The sequence below is a fragment of the Clarias gariepinus genome, chromosome 14, assembly GCF_024256425.1.
Source record: "Clarias gariepinus isolate MV-2021 ecotype Netherlands chromosome 14, CGAR_prim_01v2, whole genome shotgun sequence".
Classification (NCBI taxonomy): domain Eukaryota; kingdom Metazoa; phylum Chordata; class Actinopteri; order Siluriformes; family Clariidae; genus Clarias; species Clarias gariepinus.
In genome coordinates this window covers 18,659,738-18,674,401 of record NC_071113.1, presented here as the reverse complement: position 1 = coordinate 18,674,401, position 14,664 = coordinate 18,659,738, and the positions used below count along the sequence as shown (strand labels likewise).

General features: G+C 38.8%; 1 protein-coding gene across 6 annotated transcripts in view; it reads right to left on the bottom strand.

Annotated features, from left to right (window-relative positions):
- rbfox3a (RNA binding fox-1 homolog 3a) overlaps positions 1-14,664 on the bottom strand; it is a 350,843-nt gene that overhangs the window by 170,910 nt on the left and 165,269 nt on the right. For all 6 annotated transcript variants that reach the window (XM_053511558.1, XM_053511554.1, XM_053511560.1 and 3 more), the window contains exon 4: positions 7,089-7,172. In XM_053511558.1, coding sequence (XP_053367533.1) covers positions 7,089-7,116 — 28 coding nt within the window. In that variant the 5' untranslated portion in view covers positions 7,117-7,172. The remainder of the gene's footprint in view (positions 1-7,088; positions 7,173-14,664) is intronic.

Genomic DNA, 14,664 nt, shown 5'->3' with positions numbered 1-14,664 from the left:
GAATACGTTAATATTTTCAGTCACTACAGTCACTGCTCTCATGCTTATATGCAAACATACTGTAGCTGGTAATCATTTATTGATGGAGTTACCAAAAGCATCATTTTATTCAAAGTTTCCGTTCTAAAGTCAGGAGCACCCAGAAGACATCTGAATAATAACACTATATGCATTACCGCAGCATATGATCACTGCAATCCCCACCCCCAAGACGCACATATACATACGCACTTTTCTAGCATCTACCCCCAACTCCAAATCTCCCACACTCAGGGGAAAAAGCAAGGGAGGGGGGTTTATGACTTCGTTTTTGCAGCAGCCATTAAATGTGAGAGGCGGATTAACGACTAGCCCCAACATTTTACAATGTTTGACTGAAAAGATGCATGGTTGCCACACTCATCTAAACGCATGTCCAGCACTGCTCCAGAGTGAAAGGCGTTTCAAAATGTCAGGTGGCAAAAGAAAAAAAAAAAAAAGAGTGTGGGAACTAACAAGGCTAAAACATATCTTTTTGCTTTCGCCTCCACTGTTTACGAGTGTGTCGTGGGCTGAAAGCGACACCAGAGCGCACTTAGCTCGGGGGGGTGGGGGGGTTCTGCATTTAATAGCAGGCCTGGAGGTGGAGAAGAGCAAAGATAAATGTTTGGTACCACCTGCTGGACAGTAGATGTCACTTTGGAGAAAAATGAAGAGTGGTTATAACCAAAGGTTCAACACTGCCACTTACACTCCAACACAGCAGACATCAAGCAAGTGTCAAAACATATTGCCATGTGTAGCTCAGGTTTCTGTTAATTAAAATCCAACTTTTACTAGTTCATTTTTTTTTTAAAGTATTCGGTCTATACATGACAAAAGTTGAGAAATGTATGCACCCCGTTGAAGGGATTTATGAACAGACGTTAAGATGGACTAGACAGAACACTCACGCCGTATTTGTGATAAAATAGGCTGGCAGAGGATAATGTAGTGAGAAAGCCTTTTGTGAATTCCAACATGATCAATACATATTTCTGTTTCATATTATGGTGGATGCACTTTACTGCATCAGTCTGATGGGAACCATATCAATTTAAGCATTTAAAACAAGCAAGGACATGAATCACCACTATTCATTATTTGGTGCGTCCATGAATCGAATCCTCAAAAACTAATCTTGGCAGCGGTGCTCGGCTAGGTGAAAACATATGAATTGAAGTGTTCAAATCAATAAACGCATCATACTTTTATAGCCTGATGAGAGTTTCGCATACAAAAGCAGCAATGAGTCTTCTCAGAATACTCCCTGCTATGTATTATAGTGATACATACTGGCAGCGCATCAAAGGTGCAGCATCTCCTTTTTAAAGATACTTTAACCATTTAAAATTATTGTATGTTATTAAGTATTAATATTACCGACATTTGACTTCACTACAATATATAGTGTTAAAATGTAACAGCTTACATATTATTTGCTTTGATATCAACTAACTACTGTAGTTATAGTTATACAACTTCTTTTATTAGGATGATTAGTTATAGGATAACTTTAAATGTCTTTATGGACCAATGGGAATCTTTGATAGAAAGCAGTTCTGGGGAAATCCACACCTTTATGCATAAACAACACTTTATTACAAATTATTGTAGAATGGTGTTTGCAATACCACTATTAGGTCAGGCCATAATGCAAAGTGCAATGAGAAAATCACAAGAGACCAGCCCTACGTTATAACCTATTAAATTAAAAGTCATTGATGGTATATATGTATGAGAGAAAAGGGGGTTAGCAAATGCATAACTTTATTAAAGCTGCAGTTTATGTAGCTATGGGCAAAACTCATGGATATTGCCAGTCCCTTGTCAAACTTAAGTGTGAGAGCAATGTACATTATAGGGCAAGCATTATATCCAAACCAGCAGGAGAAGATAGTTCAGCCTCCCTAAGGGCCTAAAATTACATCCAAACTGATTAATACAAGCTCTTCTACAAACATTCCTACAGTTTCCTCATCACCCTACTCACTCTTCATTTATACCAGCCTTTCTTTTCAGCACTTTCATTGTAATGGCCGATTGTAAGCTGTACTGGATAAGATAGAGGTCTTCTCATTCCTATAAACAACAAGGAAAAAAAAAACACATCTCTTCCCATTCAAGAAGCCTGAAATGAAGAAGATGAGTGGATTCTTATCACCTTCTTCACCTCCTAATTTCTAAGGCATTGCTGGCTTAATAATGCAAAACTTCCACTTAAGTTCCACTGCAATTATCATTACGGTTTTTCCCGTTAATTTTTGATGAGCAACTAGCAAGGAAACAAATCTAGACGCACTGCAAAAACGTTAACCAAAGGCAATCATGCAGGATTATTATTTCTTTGTCAGATTTTATTGCTGTAAAGCCTTATACACCTCTCTGCCTCCATTGTAAAAGGGCAATTTGGTCAAAATGGTCCATTTCTGTATTATAGACTAATGATTAAATAAAGCTGAATGCAATATGACTGTAGCACACATCTTTACCTTCTCAAAACACACTTCCGACAATGTTATTGCAATATAGGATCAAGCAAATGAGACCATTGTAGTCATTAAAGGTAAAGTTAAAAATAATGTGTCTCATGCACACACACATGTACACCCAGCACACATTGATTGTATATACCTGTAGGACAGCATGTGAATAGTCAGTTCTTAAAGTTGATACGTTGGAACCAAGAACGATGGGCAAGCGTAAAGATTTGAGCAGTTTTGATGTAAGTACAAATTGTGATGGCTAGACGTCTGGGTCAAAACAACCCCAAAACAGGTCAGGCCTTATGGGGTACTCCTATATGTGGTAAGATAGAACCTAATAAAACATTTCCTCATTAAAGAAAGAAAAAACTGGTGAAGCATCAACAGCTCATAGTCACTCAAAACCCATCAGTGGCCAAGAAGGTGGACTGGTCTCGGACAAATCACATTTGTAAATGGCTGAATAAGTGGTACTGCTTAACTGGTGGCGGGCAAGCCAGTAGAGGCATTGTGACACTATGGCCAATGTTCCTCATACCATTTCTGAGCATGACTGCAGTGTGGGAAGGAGCATTGTCCTGCTGAAAGAGTCCACTCGCATTAGGGTATGTCATTGACAGAAATGGGTGTTTTGGTCCCCAACAATTCAGGGACGCACGGTTTCGCAGCAGAATACAGCCTCTCGGCCCCCGAGTGTTTGCCATAGCCTCTTAGTAGCCACAACAGTACGTGAGCGAGCATGTTCGAAAAAAGATGCAGTCAGTTGGCATCACGTGGCATCCTCGGGCCTTGTGTCTGATTGGTTGTCGTACCTTTAAGTGGGAGCCCCTAGTGACGGGAAGTAATTGGACATGACTATATTAGGGAGAAAATCTGGGACTTTCTACCACTCCACCATCCCACCTTCTTCTGTCACTCAGTGGTCTAGTCCTGATGCTCACGGGTCTGGTGAAGGACATGGGTTAGTCTGGGCACTGTGTGCTCTAATACCTTTGTTTCATAGTAGCCTTCTGCGGCATCAGACCAGAGATGCTCTGACCCAGTCATCTAGCCATAACACTTCAGCCCATGTTAAAATCTGTCAGATCCTTACGCCTGCTGATTTTTTACTCTTAATACATCAACTTTGAGAAATGATCATTCACTGGATGCCTAATATATCCCAACCATATAAATATATATATATATAAAACCTTGAGCAAAAAAAGTCAGAATCTCATACATCAGGCTTGGCATTGCATGTCATTCGAAATTCCTGTCATTTCCAGCTGATATGCTAGGGAGGAAAGAATATGATGAGAGATTAACTCATCATTTCTGATGTCAACTGATGAAGGAAGGACAGCTTTCTATAATCAGTGTCATGTCTCCATGCTTCAAAGGAGTCCCAACTCTTTCCAACAATCACTGTAAACCATCACAACTTTCTAATTAAAGCAGTGTCACTACAATTCTGATGTGTATCCAGCGATTTGGCCACAGGGGCTCATGACAAGTGCTGATACAGGCCAAACAGTTCTTGTATAATTACAATTAGAGAACACTCATTTGTGGGGACCAAAAAAGGGAAGAATAAGATGCTCGCTCATCTTCTATACCACTTAATCCTGTATTTAGGGTTGCGGGAGGCCTGGAGCGTATCCCAGGAGACTTAGGGCACAAGGCAGGGTACACCTTGGACAGGGTACCAATCTATTGCAGGGCACACAGAATGTAGGCTTGCAAATATTTCTTTCTTACATGTTTCTCCTGTACTTTATGGATATTTGGTACTGAGCAAAGCTTTCTTTATTCTCGGACATGCTTCCCAATAGCTCATACAGTTTTACAGCTTTCATATGGCATGAAGCTTTTGCTTAAGGTGCAGTATAAATGCCATCTCTTGCATGTTTACCTTATGGCAGAGTTGTGCAGTCCATAAGCACCGTGATTTATACCTTAAGCAAACAGAGCACCCAGACAGCCAGGAGGGGATATTGTCTGTGCCACATTCCACAACAGTAATTGAGTTGGGATTGATCGCTTTCCTAGCAATTAGATTTCCATTGACAAATCTGTAAAAGCTGAACACATAAAGAAGCACAGGAGCAGTGGTCAGGTGCAATCCTTACTCCCTCACCATTCACTTCCAACCTCAGACTCATCTATCATCTGTGCAGGAATAACATACAGCCCCCTATCTGCCAGGGCTAGTCCTGATGTCTCAGGAAAAAGAACAGGAAGCTATTTTTTCAGGAGCGGTGTGTAATTTTTTTTCGAAAGTTGGAACTAATCATGGCACAGATTCTGTTTAAACAAGTCTTATGTGTAAAAGGATCTTTTCTGCCACAGCATACCATAGGCTTACAAATGAAAAAGACAAGGAACACTGTTACTGAATCACGAAGCTCTTTTAGTGCAGCCTAATTAAAGCTATAAGAAGCATTAGTTTAGAGGACAGCTCTTGGATCAGCAAAATGCTGAGTTCTTTAGGTTTATAGCTTTTTCTTGCTCAGTTGTCGGGGTGTATCATTTTTCTTTTCCATGCTGACAACTGCACCGCTCCATGTGCACAATGTGCATGCTCTCACATAAATACCATTTTAGCTGCTCTTTATTGTTTGTGGATTTCAGACCAATAATAATAATAATAATAATAATAATAATTCATGAAAAACATCCCTAAAAAAAAATGCATTAGTAAAAATTGATATATTTAATCTTGAAATAGATTAGTAGGTAATCAGAAAAACAATGGGTAAAAAAATTACATTAATAATTGACACGCCAGCTCTCACAATTACCCAGGTTCGCAGTGTGCTCTCAGGGGGTGGAAACATTGTTTGGGGAGACGTAAGTGAATTTGACTAACGATGTTCTTAGTGTGAACAATAGAGACAAATGTTACTTTAAATCTAAAATACTTAAATCCGGCTTTCGGTGGCTCCAGGCAAATATCATTACTCACATGGGGCCCACCTCGCTCAGCGAGTGCGTGTACAACCAGATGATGACTTTCTCTAACTCAATCCATCATGTAGGCCCTTGTATGGGCTGAGGGCCTCTATGTAGGGTCCCTGCTAAGTAGGAGATCTGTAACAGCTGTAGCTGATACTGAGAGGAGTGCTCAGAGCTGCTCAACTCCCCATTTAAAACAGCATCTAGTGCATGTTAAAGTGCAGTGCACAACAACACTTCTCATTTGATGGATTGCTCTTCATTTCATTAATTTTTTTGCAAATAGCAGATGTGGGTTATAAAATTGTCTTATTGAATACACAGCGCTTCACTGCCCTATATCATATTCATCACCAGGGCTGTGTCACCTATTGATGGGACATCCTCATCTACCTATATTCAGCACCTTTAAATAAGACAGAGCAATAAAAATGAGGAAAAGGCACATTTGGGAATTTCCCATTTTCCTTAAGGGAACTCAAATAAGCTCCATTATTTTGTCCCTGACACCATATATGCCAAAGAAAAGGAACTGAGTGCTTTGTTGGCGATGTGTTAGAGTCTGTGAGACTGTGCCTGCACCTTCACCTCTTGTAGGCCCTCATTTGAAAAGAAAAACAAGCCTGAATACATTCCCCGTCTACTCTCACACCTAGGTTGGTTTCTAACCTTAAAATATATATCACTGTGCATAGGACTGACATAGGGATCAGGAAAGAAACACAACAGTAAAAGAAAAAAAAAACACCAAACAAAAAACAGCCAGATATTTATGAATAATATTTGATGAATGTGTTTTAAATAAAAGATGAACTGCATGCATTTACAGACATTTTTAAGATGACAGCTTTGGCTTCAACTATCTCTTTTTTTCTTTTCAATTATAGTCCAAAACAGGGAGAGACAAAGGAAGAGACAAGGGAGCAAGAGAGAAAAAGAGATTGAGAGAAAGAGAGAGAGAGAGCAAGAGAAAGAGAGGGTAAAAAGGAGAAAGGGGAGGCTGGCGGAGGCTGAATTAAAGAGGCTTTTTGTCGCGTTTAATATCAATTCATTCCATGGACTGCTGACACAGGCAGTCCGGAGAGCCCAGGATTTATGGCTCCCTCTAATGGGCATGCTCCGAATCAAAGGCCTGTCATCAGCACAACCCACCCTGCATAGTGCTCACTCACTCACTCCCTCAGCCCCTCACTCACTCTCCCCAACCTGCTCTTCATTCCTCTCCCATCTGAAGCGTACACACTTTTACAACTTCAATACTTTGATGCACAGGATACCAGGACCCCGAGTGCTCTGATAGTGTACAACCAAACACTTTCCTCTTATCAGGCCGCTCACACTGGCAAGAGCAACATGAAGAATGGCTGCTTGGGATCTAAGCTTTGATAAGACTGGCTCTCGGAATAGAAGCAAAGAAGAAGAAATCCTGAGAAGAGGTATTTAGGTACAAGACTGCTGTTAGGAATACAGAGTAATGTGAGACAGCCAGAGTGTAAAAGAACATCACTCAACTAGAATCAACTGCGACATACAGGCACATGTAAACTCACCACTTAAAGTCCATACACACACTCACTCACTCACACACACACACACACACACACACGCACACACACACATATGTACACGCTCACCCCCAACACTGACCTGCCCAGCTCGGGGTCTCCATGTACATCTGGCTGTGGCTGAACGGTGGTGAACACTCACTGCCGCCACACAGATCTCTGAGTCCTGTAGAGCAAAAACAGAATAAGTGACTTTTATACATGTAAAGTAATATATATGATGACTTTCACTGCAAAATGCAATGAATCTGCCAGATGTTTTGTCTATAACCCTAAGAAAATACTTTTTTCAAAATATACATGTTTTTTTGATAAATAAAGGCCGAGAACGATCAAATTTCTTAGCAAACCAAGACGCATCCATTAAAAAACCCAAATGCATCGCTTACTTCTGTCAAAAAAGTGGCTGTTATGCATAAACTAAATGTGTTCAATATATTTTTGAAGAATGCTGAAGCCAAGAAAAAGGATTTATACAGTATGGTACGGTATGCAGTTTCTCCAGCAGACTACTATAATAAAGTTTGTCTTCATAAAGCTGTCGTCAACTGCCGAAATGGAACTAGTAGAGCAGGAAGATGATGATGCTTTGTAAATTAACATTTCTGTATGGTATTTAATGTTTCTCATACTTCTCAACAATCTGATTTATCAATTATGACAAACAAAAAAAAAACAACCTGGGGAATGGATTTATAGTGTTTTGCAAAGTAATACCAAATCACTGACTATATGGAGTAATTATGTGTATTGACAGTTGCTGACAGTGTTGAGTGAATAACTAACTAAAATATTCTACAATTTATGACTCATGAATAACAAACAGTTCAAGCACAGAACATGAATAAATATAAATATGCGAATAGAAATAGATTTACGCATCATTGCAAAAATATTCATTTTAAATATCTTATTGAGTACACAATGAACAAGAACAGACTAAGTGCTGCAAATGAGTTCTAACAGCCAATAAAAACAATGCTATTCATTTTACTTACGTTAAAAAATGCTTTTCGTTGGTTATTTTACCTTGATGTTTATATCAGAAGGCCAGAGTAACATCCCTGTTCACTTTTTACATGATTCTCTTACATGACCAAGCCTTATTAGCATCCTCAAACTGCTACATGCTAATCTGCCATCTTGTCCAGTCAGGAAGATCCCAATGCACTGGCTCTCCCCGTTCCTAATGAATTGTGTCCAATTGACTCTTTTTGAATAAACACAGCTGAGGCCAAGACAGACAGGAGGAGACTAGATCACTCCATTAGTCGTCTCTATGTGTGTGTGTGTGTGCGTAAGTGTGTGTGATACCATGTGTTTCCTCATAACAATCTCATCTACTGTTACAGTGTGATAAATAAAGAGAAGCATTAATCAGGTTGAAACAGAAAGTGTGAGCATCCTCTGAGTACAGGACAATGCCCACACACACACACACACACACGTACACACAAAGCAATTGGCCAAAATGCCTATTTCTGTACATTACCATAATTACACCATCTTAATAGCCTCTATTGAAGGCTATTCTGATTAATTATGTATAGTGTCTGAGCAATATCCACAAAGCTTAATAAAAATTGTTGTTCTACTGTTTCATCAAATAGTTAACATTACTATGATGTATAGAGTAAGGGGTATTTAAATATATACTGTATACTTAGAAAATATCTTTGATCTTTTCACAGTTTGTTTTTCATATTCTGTTTCACTCCTTTCAGCTGTTGCTTTTCTGCGGTCAAGAGTAGATGTGAAGTCCGAAAAACTGGAGCTCCTCTGGGAAATCCTGTCCTGTCTCAGCAGGAATGAATTCCTGGAGAATTTCTACATGCAGGCCCAAAAATTGTTCCTCAGATTGGGGAAGAAATAAGCTGCACACGGCATATCAACAACTCCCTGGATGCATCCATATGCTCACAAGAAAGTGTGCAGGTGTAGCACATTATATCAGGCAGGGTGCTGAGCATTCTTTCCTTTAAACAATAAAAAAAAAAAAAAAAACATGGTGTGTACAAAAGATTGTAATTGTTTTGGTCAATGAAATGAACTGTGTCAGACAGTTAAAGCAGCTGCAAGAAAGCCACCACAAATTATTCGCAAAACAAACTATAACAAATCTGTCTTATTAAGAAAGAGTAGTTACTCATACATACCAACAAGACATGATAGAATCTTAAAAAGCATTACAATAATTATTTTAGCCCATGTTATTATTTCACGGATAATGCAGATTCCATATGTTCCTGTAGAAATATTAATGTGTGAGATGTGAAAAACTTTGCTAAAGCTCAATATGATGTATGATATGCATTTCTATGTGTGTCTAGATGCTCCTCAGACATTGAACCCCCTGAGAATATATTGATCTAGTCCCTACAGATCTTTCTCTCTCTCTCTCTCTCTCTCTCTCTCTCTCTCTCATTCTCTGTGATACACAAACACACTACACACACCCACACACACCCTGTCTGTATTGATTTCATTCCCACAGAGCATAGCTCTTGGTCCCTCGTTTTCCTCCAGCTTCTCTCTGTGTGTAATGAATTGCTATGCAATTGCTCGAGCATTTTGGGAACGCAGCCAAAACAATTTGTTATTTCATCACAAATAATTAATATTTGTTTCTTTTCCTGTTGTGCCGGAGCTCATTAATTATTTGGATAGTAAAAAAAGGATAAATAACACAGAACTGAAGATCACTGTAGCAAAAACAATAAAACAGCAATCGCATATGCTATGCTGACACTAGAAAAATTTACAATAATAATAATAATAATAATAATAATAAAGACTGTTTGCCAAGAAATTCAGTTTCCCAAACATCAATTCATTAATTGGGGTGCAGTAGTATTGTGCAAAGCAACGTCATAATGCAATGACTTAACTATAAAGTGCATAGGGGCTTGCTGCTGGGGACTGAAGCTACACCACAGAAATGTTGCCAACATGTTTGAGTTCATGACTTTGGACAATGTAATTCATTAACACAGATTGTCGGTGTCCAGATGTGGAGCCAGAAAATAATTTCACTACACTGTACTGTGTACATACATTAAAAATAAATGCAGTAGTATTTGAGTTAGAGATTTCCAAGAGTCTACAGAGCAGATCAACTGTTGCAGTTTGTACAGTAACATGCATTTATGTTAATTATTTAGCTAAAGGCAGCTCAACAGATTGCAGCCTAACTATAGGACTAAATGCATTGTGTCAGAAAGCAGAGCCTCCCATAGATTATTCATTTTTTTCACCCTTTGATTAGTGAACCAGTAACTTGTCTTCTTTTGTGTAAAATGCAAATGTTTAACGATGGATAAACAGAGATGTATGCATGTGTTTATTCTCCCTTATGTCATGCAATAAAAAGCATGCCACTAGTTGCAAGAAGTACCACTAGGCAACTAAACACAACCACTTTTTTTTTTTTTGTCATATTCATAGCTATAAAGTAATAATGAATGGTTAAGTATTATAATGTGGCATTGCAATGTACTGTATGTATGTAATACATGTATGTAATAAAAATACACTCAATTCAGTGATTTTTATATCTTTGTATATGACAATTGTAATTGTTTTTCAATAAAGATAATTAGCAAATATATATATATATATATATATCAAGTTAGTTGCTGATCCGAGCCGTCATGACCAAGGAATTTTATTCAGATAGATCTTAAAAAATTTAAGTTAAATACTCCTGCACTACACGACATGCGCAGATACAGCATACAGTACAGTACAGTACTTGCTGCCATTCCCACCATTTGCAAGACTAGCTTCCTTTTCCTGTGATCTAATGTGACTACTATTGTCATTTGACCCTCAGACTACAGACCGCAGAGTAACATTTAATAAGATGACCCTACATCAAAACAAAAGGGACAGTGTCTAGCATTTTGTTTCTATTTCCAAAGGATTGTTTACAGCCCGAAGTGAGCTTTATGCTATTAGAGAGGACAGTGTGGTAGTGTGGGAGGCTATATTGATTTAGTAACACACATTTTACCAATCAAAGGAGAACCTAGTATCCACTATTTGCTTGTATACATTGCACATTCAGAGAAAAGAAAAGAGAGAAAAGAGGCAGATAAAAGTGTATTTGAGGAACATGTCCTTTCAACACCAAATAAGAGGTAGATGAAAGAAAAGGGGAAAAAACTGCCCAGAGCTGTGCCCGAACACAAAAGGACAATTTGAATTTGTAATGTTCCATCAGAATCCTTCTGGATTCTCCATGGCTTTACAAAGCAGATTAGACTAGCATGCAACAGGGCACACTGAATAGAGCTGTTACTCCATTCATCCTGCCTTCACAGAGTTAATATCCTCACACTTACACACACACATGGTTATAGACCGTCGATCTGTTGGCCACCCTGACCTGGAAACACTAGTGAATGACAGATCAAATACTGTACATCGCCTCTGGAGGCTGAAAGGCAAGTCTGGAAAAAAATGAGGCTAATTACAGCCGGTAATTTAGTTTTGCATAATCAGGTGGTAAAAGCTGAGCCCTCTATAGTGTCAGTGCATATAGGGGATATTTTGTGACCGCTCTGGGAGCAGATCCAATCAAAGTGGTATTTAGATTTCCAACATAAAGCTTGGTATGAGAAGTCAATCTCAAAAATACATAAGAATTTACATTAAATAAAGGAAAAGGGATGAGGTTGGATATTATTTAAGTAAGAAGAAAAGTTCACCACTTATCAACCTCTAATCATAACCGTCATATCTTTAAACAAATATAAAGTCATTAATCAATTTGACCTTCATCTTTATTCTTCTCGATGTGAACGTGGAAACGGGAGATTTGACGCTGGATGGAAAGCCAGGCATTTGTACATGTTCAGACATTCATCCAGGCCCAAGATAGACAGATATATAGAGAATGGGAGAAAAAAAAATAGAGCCTGAAGAAAACATACAAATGGTAACATGCCAAGCAAAGCACAGACACCAGACCAAAACCATTGTCTGCCATTGTTCTACGCCTGAGCACTTCTTATTCTCTTTGTATTTTCTCATTTAGCTCTTCACTTTCAGTAGGTGATTAATGTTTCCTGTTCTTGTTTACCTGTTACTGTAATAGTTTGACTTATTTCTTGTTTTGAAAACACTCTGTATTCAAATCCTATTAAAGAATCGTAAAGTACTGTAAGAACATTTCAAAAATTTTCATTAAATCCCAAAGGTAAGTATTTCTATTCTCGTCAAGGTTTTGAGTCCTTACTATACACAACAGTGTACGATGTATAATGAATGTACTGTCCATGTAGCTTTCTCTTTCTGCCTTTTTTTGTTCATTTGAGTTTTCAGAGGTTTGATTTATTCTTCAGCTTACAATTTTCAGATTTCCTCTAGGCTAAACACTATCAGACTATAACATTATAGCACAAACATCTGCATACAAACTGCTACATGTATTCTGTAGAGTGGAACAATTCTGTTGGGTCACCCCTCTCTTCTGAACATTAGTGTAACTGAAATATTAGTTAAAGCCAGACGTGATATCCTTTGTCTCATATGGCACAAGGTAAGCAGTAAATAGTGGCTCGTGCCATGGCGGTCTGGCTGAGATATATGAGTGCTGCTAGCGCTCCCCAGCAGCCCTGCTCAACCACATGTAGCAAATGTTAATGAGAGTTCCCAAATGCCAGGCCACTCCGGAGACTCCGCCATTAACTGCCTGCTCTGATAAATAATACAGTGGGATGTAACGACTGCCGTGGACACATGCGGCACATGGGGGGTATGAGAAAGTGCAATGGGGTTGAATAATGTATAACACACAGAATTTCTCTAAAACTTGTCATCTGTGATAAAGATCCAACTCCGGCTGCTTTTCTAGTTAGCCTTATTGCTGATTTAACTGTCAAGAAGTTGACAAAAATAGTCAGAATGTGGGCTGTCTTTAGAAATTCATTAAGAATGCATAGAATAGTTACTATAGCACACCAAAGTGACTGGTGGTTATTTAGGCCTCTAGTTCTCAACGTGGGGTCCATGGGGGCACCAAAGATCACAGAGGATGCTTGTGCCTCTTATGAGGTTGTAAGCTTGTTGGAATTGGATTTACACATGTTTAATACGATCATGGCAGGACGGTTGCTTATTGGTTAGCACTGTTGCCTTGCACCTCCAGGGTCCAGGTTCAAGTCCTACCAAAGTCCTACCATTGTAAAATGGGAATGGGAATAACAATCTTTTTTTTAATAACAAGCTTATAATTAGAATGTTTTAACACATCCATATTGTATTCTGTATGCTTGCAGTATGGCCATGCTTATTTGCATATACTAATTGCATTATACAGGGTAATGCACGTGTGAATGTTGACCGTAGGTCTTACCACGGTCGTAAAATAGGAATAAACACAATGTTAATTACCATTGGCCTCCACTTAAAGAGTTTCTTAGATGGATGAATTATACAGGGGTAGCAGTGGTAGCAACTAGCTAGCTGAGCTACCAATAAAGCCTATTACAGTGGCACTTCTGCTTGTAGTGAACTACTTTCAACATTTGTTCGCTCCCGACTATAAACAAATCGGACTCTTTAGCAAATGATTGCCTTAAATCTGTCCCTGTTCACAAACTCCTCCACAGAACACGAATCAGAAACCGTCATCGCTTTTAGGCATGAGTGCTCAGTCCATGGTTGCAAATCGTGCACATGACATCAGGAAAAAAAACTGAATCTGTGTACGACCAAATTGGGTTACAAACAGAACTTAGGAATGAATTATATTCGTGCACCAAGGTTCCACTTTATTTGTACTTCTACTTGAATATTAAGTTTCTGTGCTTCTGCCACTCCTGGGTGGTCCTCCAGCACAGCCTGATGTGGGTTCAATTGCAAGGACAACGCGGGACTAATCACCATCTCTTTTCTAAAAAGGATTCTCATTTGAATCATACGATACTAGTTTATGTAGGATGAACAAAATACGATGTGAAACATACAATGTAAAGCAAAAAAATGGAATTAGTGCGAGGAGGGAACTTAATATGAATTACGATTTGTCATAAAGAGAAGGCAAAAATACAAGACGAGAACAAAAACAGCAACAAACAAACGCATAAACAACGACATGGTTTATTTCCAATTTGAGATGATTTAGGAAAACATAAATAAACACTAAAAAGTAACAAGGGTGTAAAGCAGGCTGTAAAATTCCATCACTCGGGCTGTGCTGGGGATGTGGGGGATGGGAAGACCGAGATCAAGCTCCTAATCACAAAATGCCCATTAGTTAGTCGCCCATTGGAAACTTTTTTCTCATCCGGATCAGGAGAACAACACGAGCTGGCTTTATAGCGCGAGATGAAAACTGGATTTTATAGTAATTATTTCGAAGCAGTGCCGATTTAGTGAGTTGTTAAATTGAAAATCAAGCCATCGGTGAAGGCAGTTAAACTGTCATCTGGTTTTCATTGGAAATCTACAGTATATCATTGTATTATGGAACGGCTTTAATTATGTTGCGAGTGCAAACATGAAGATTCCTGGTGCAAACACGGGAGCTGCAGTTGGACCTGAGCTACTGACTCTGATAACATTGGCAGCTTTTTTTTCTTCTTTTTCCTTTTTTTTTCTTTTTTTTTTCACCAAGTAAAATGCTTTCAGCACCAAAAACCCTTAATCCATGC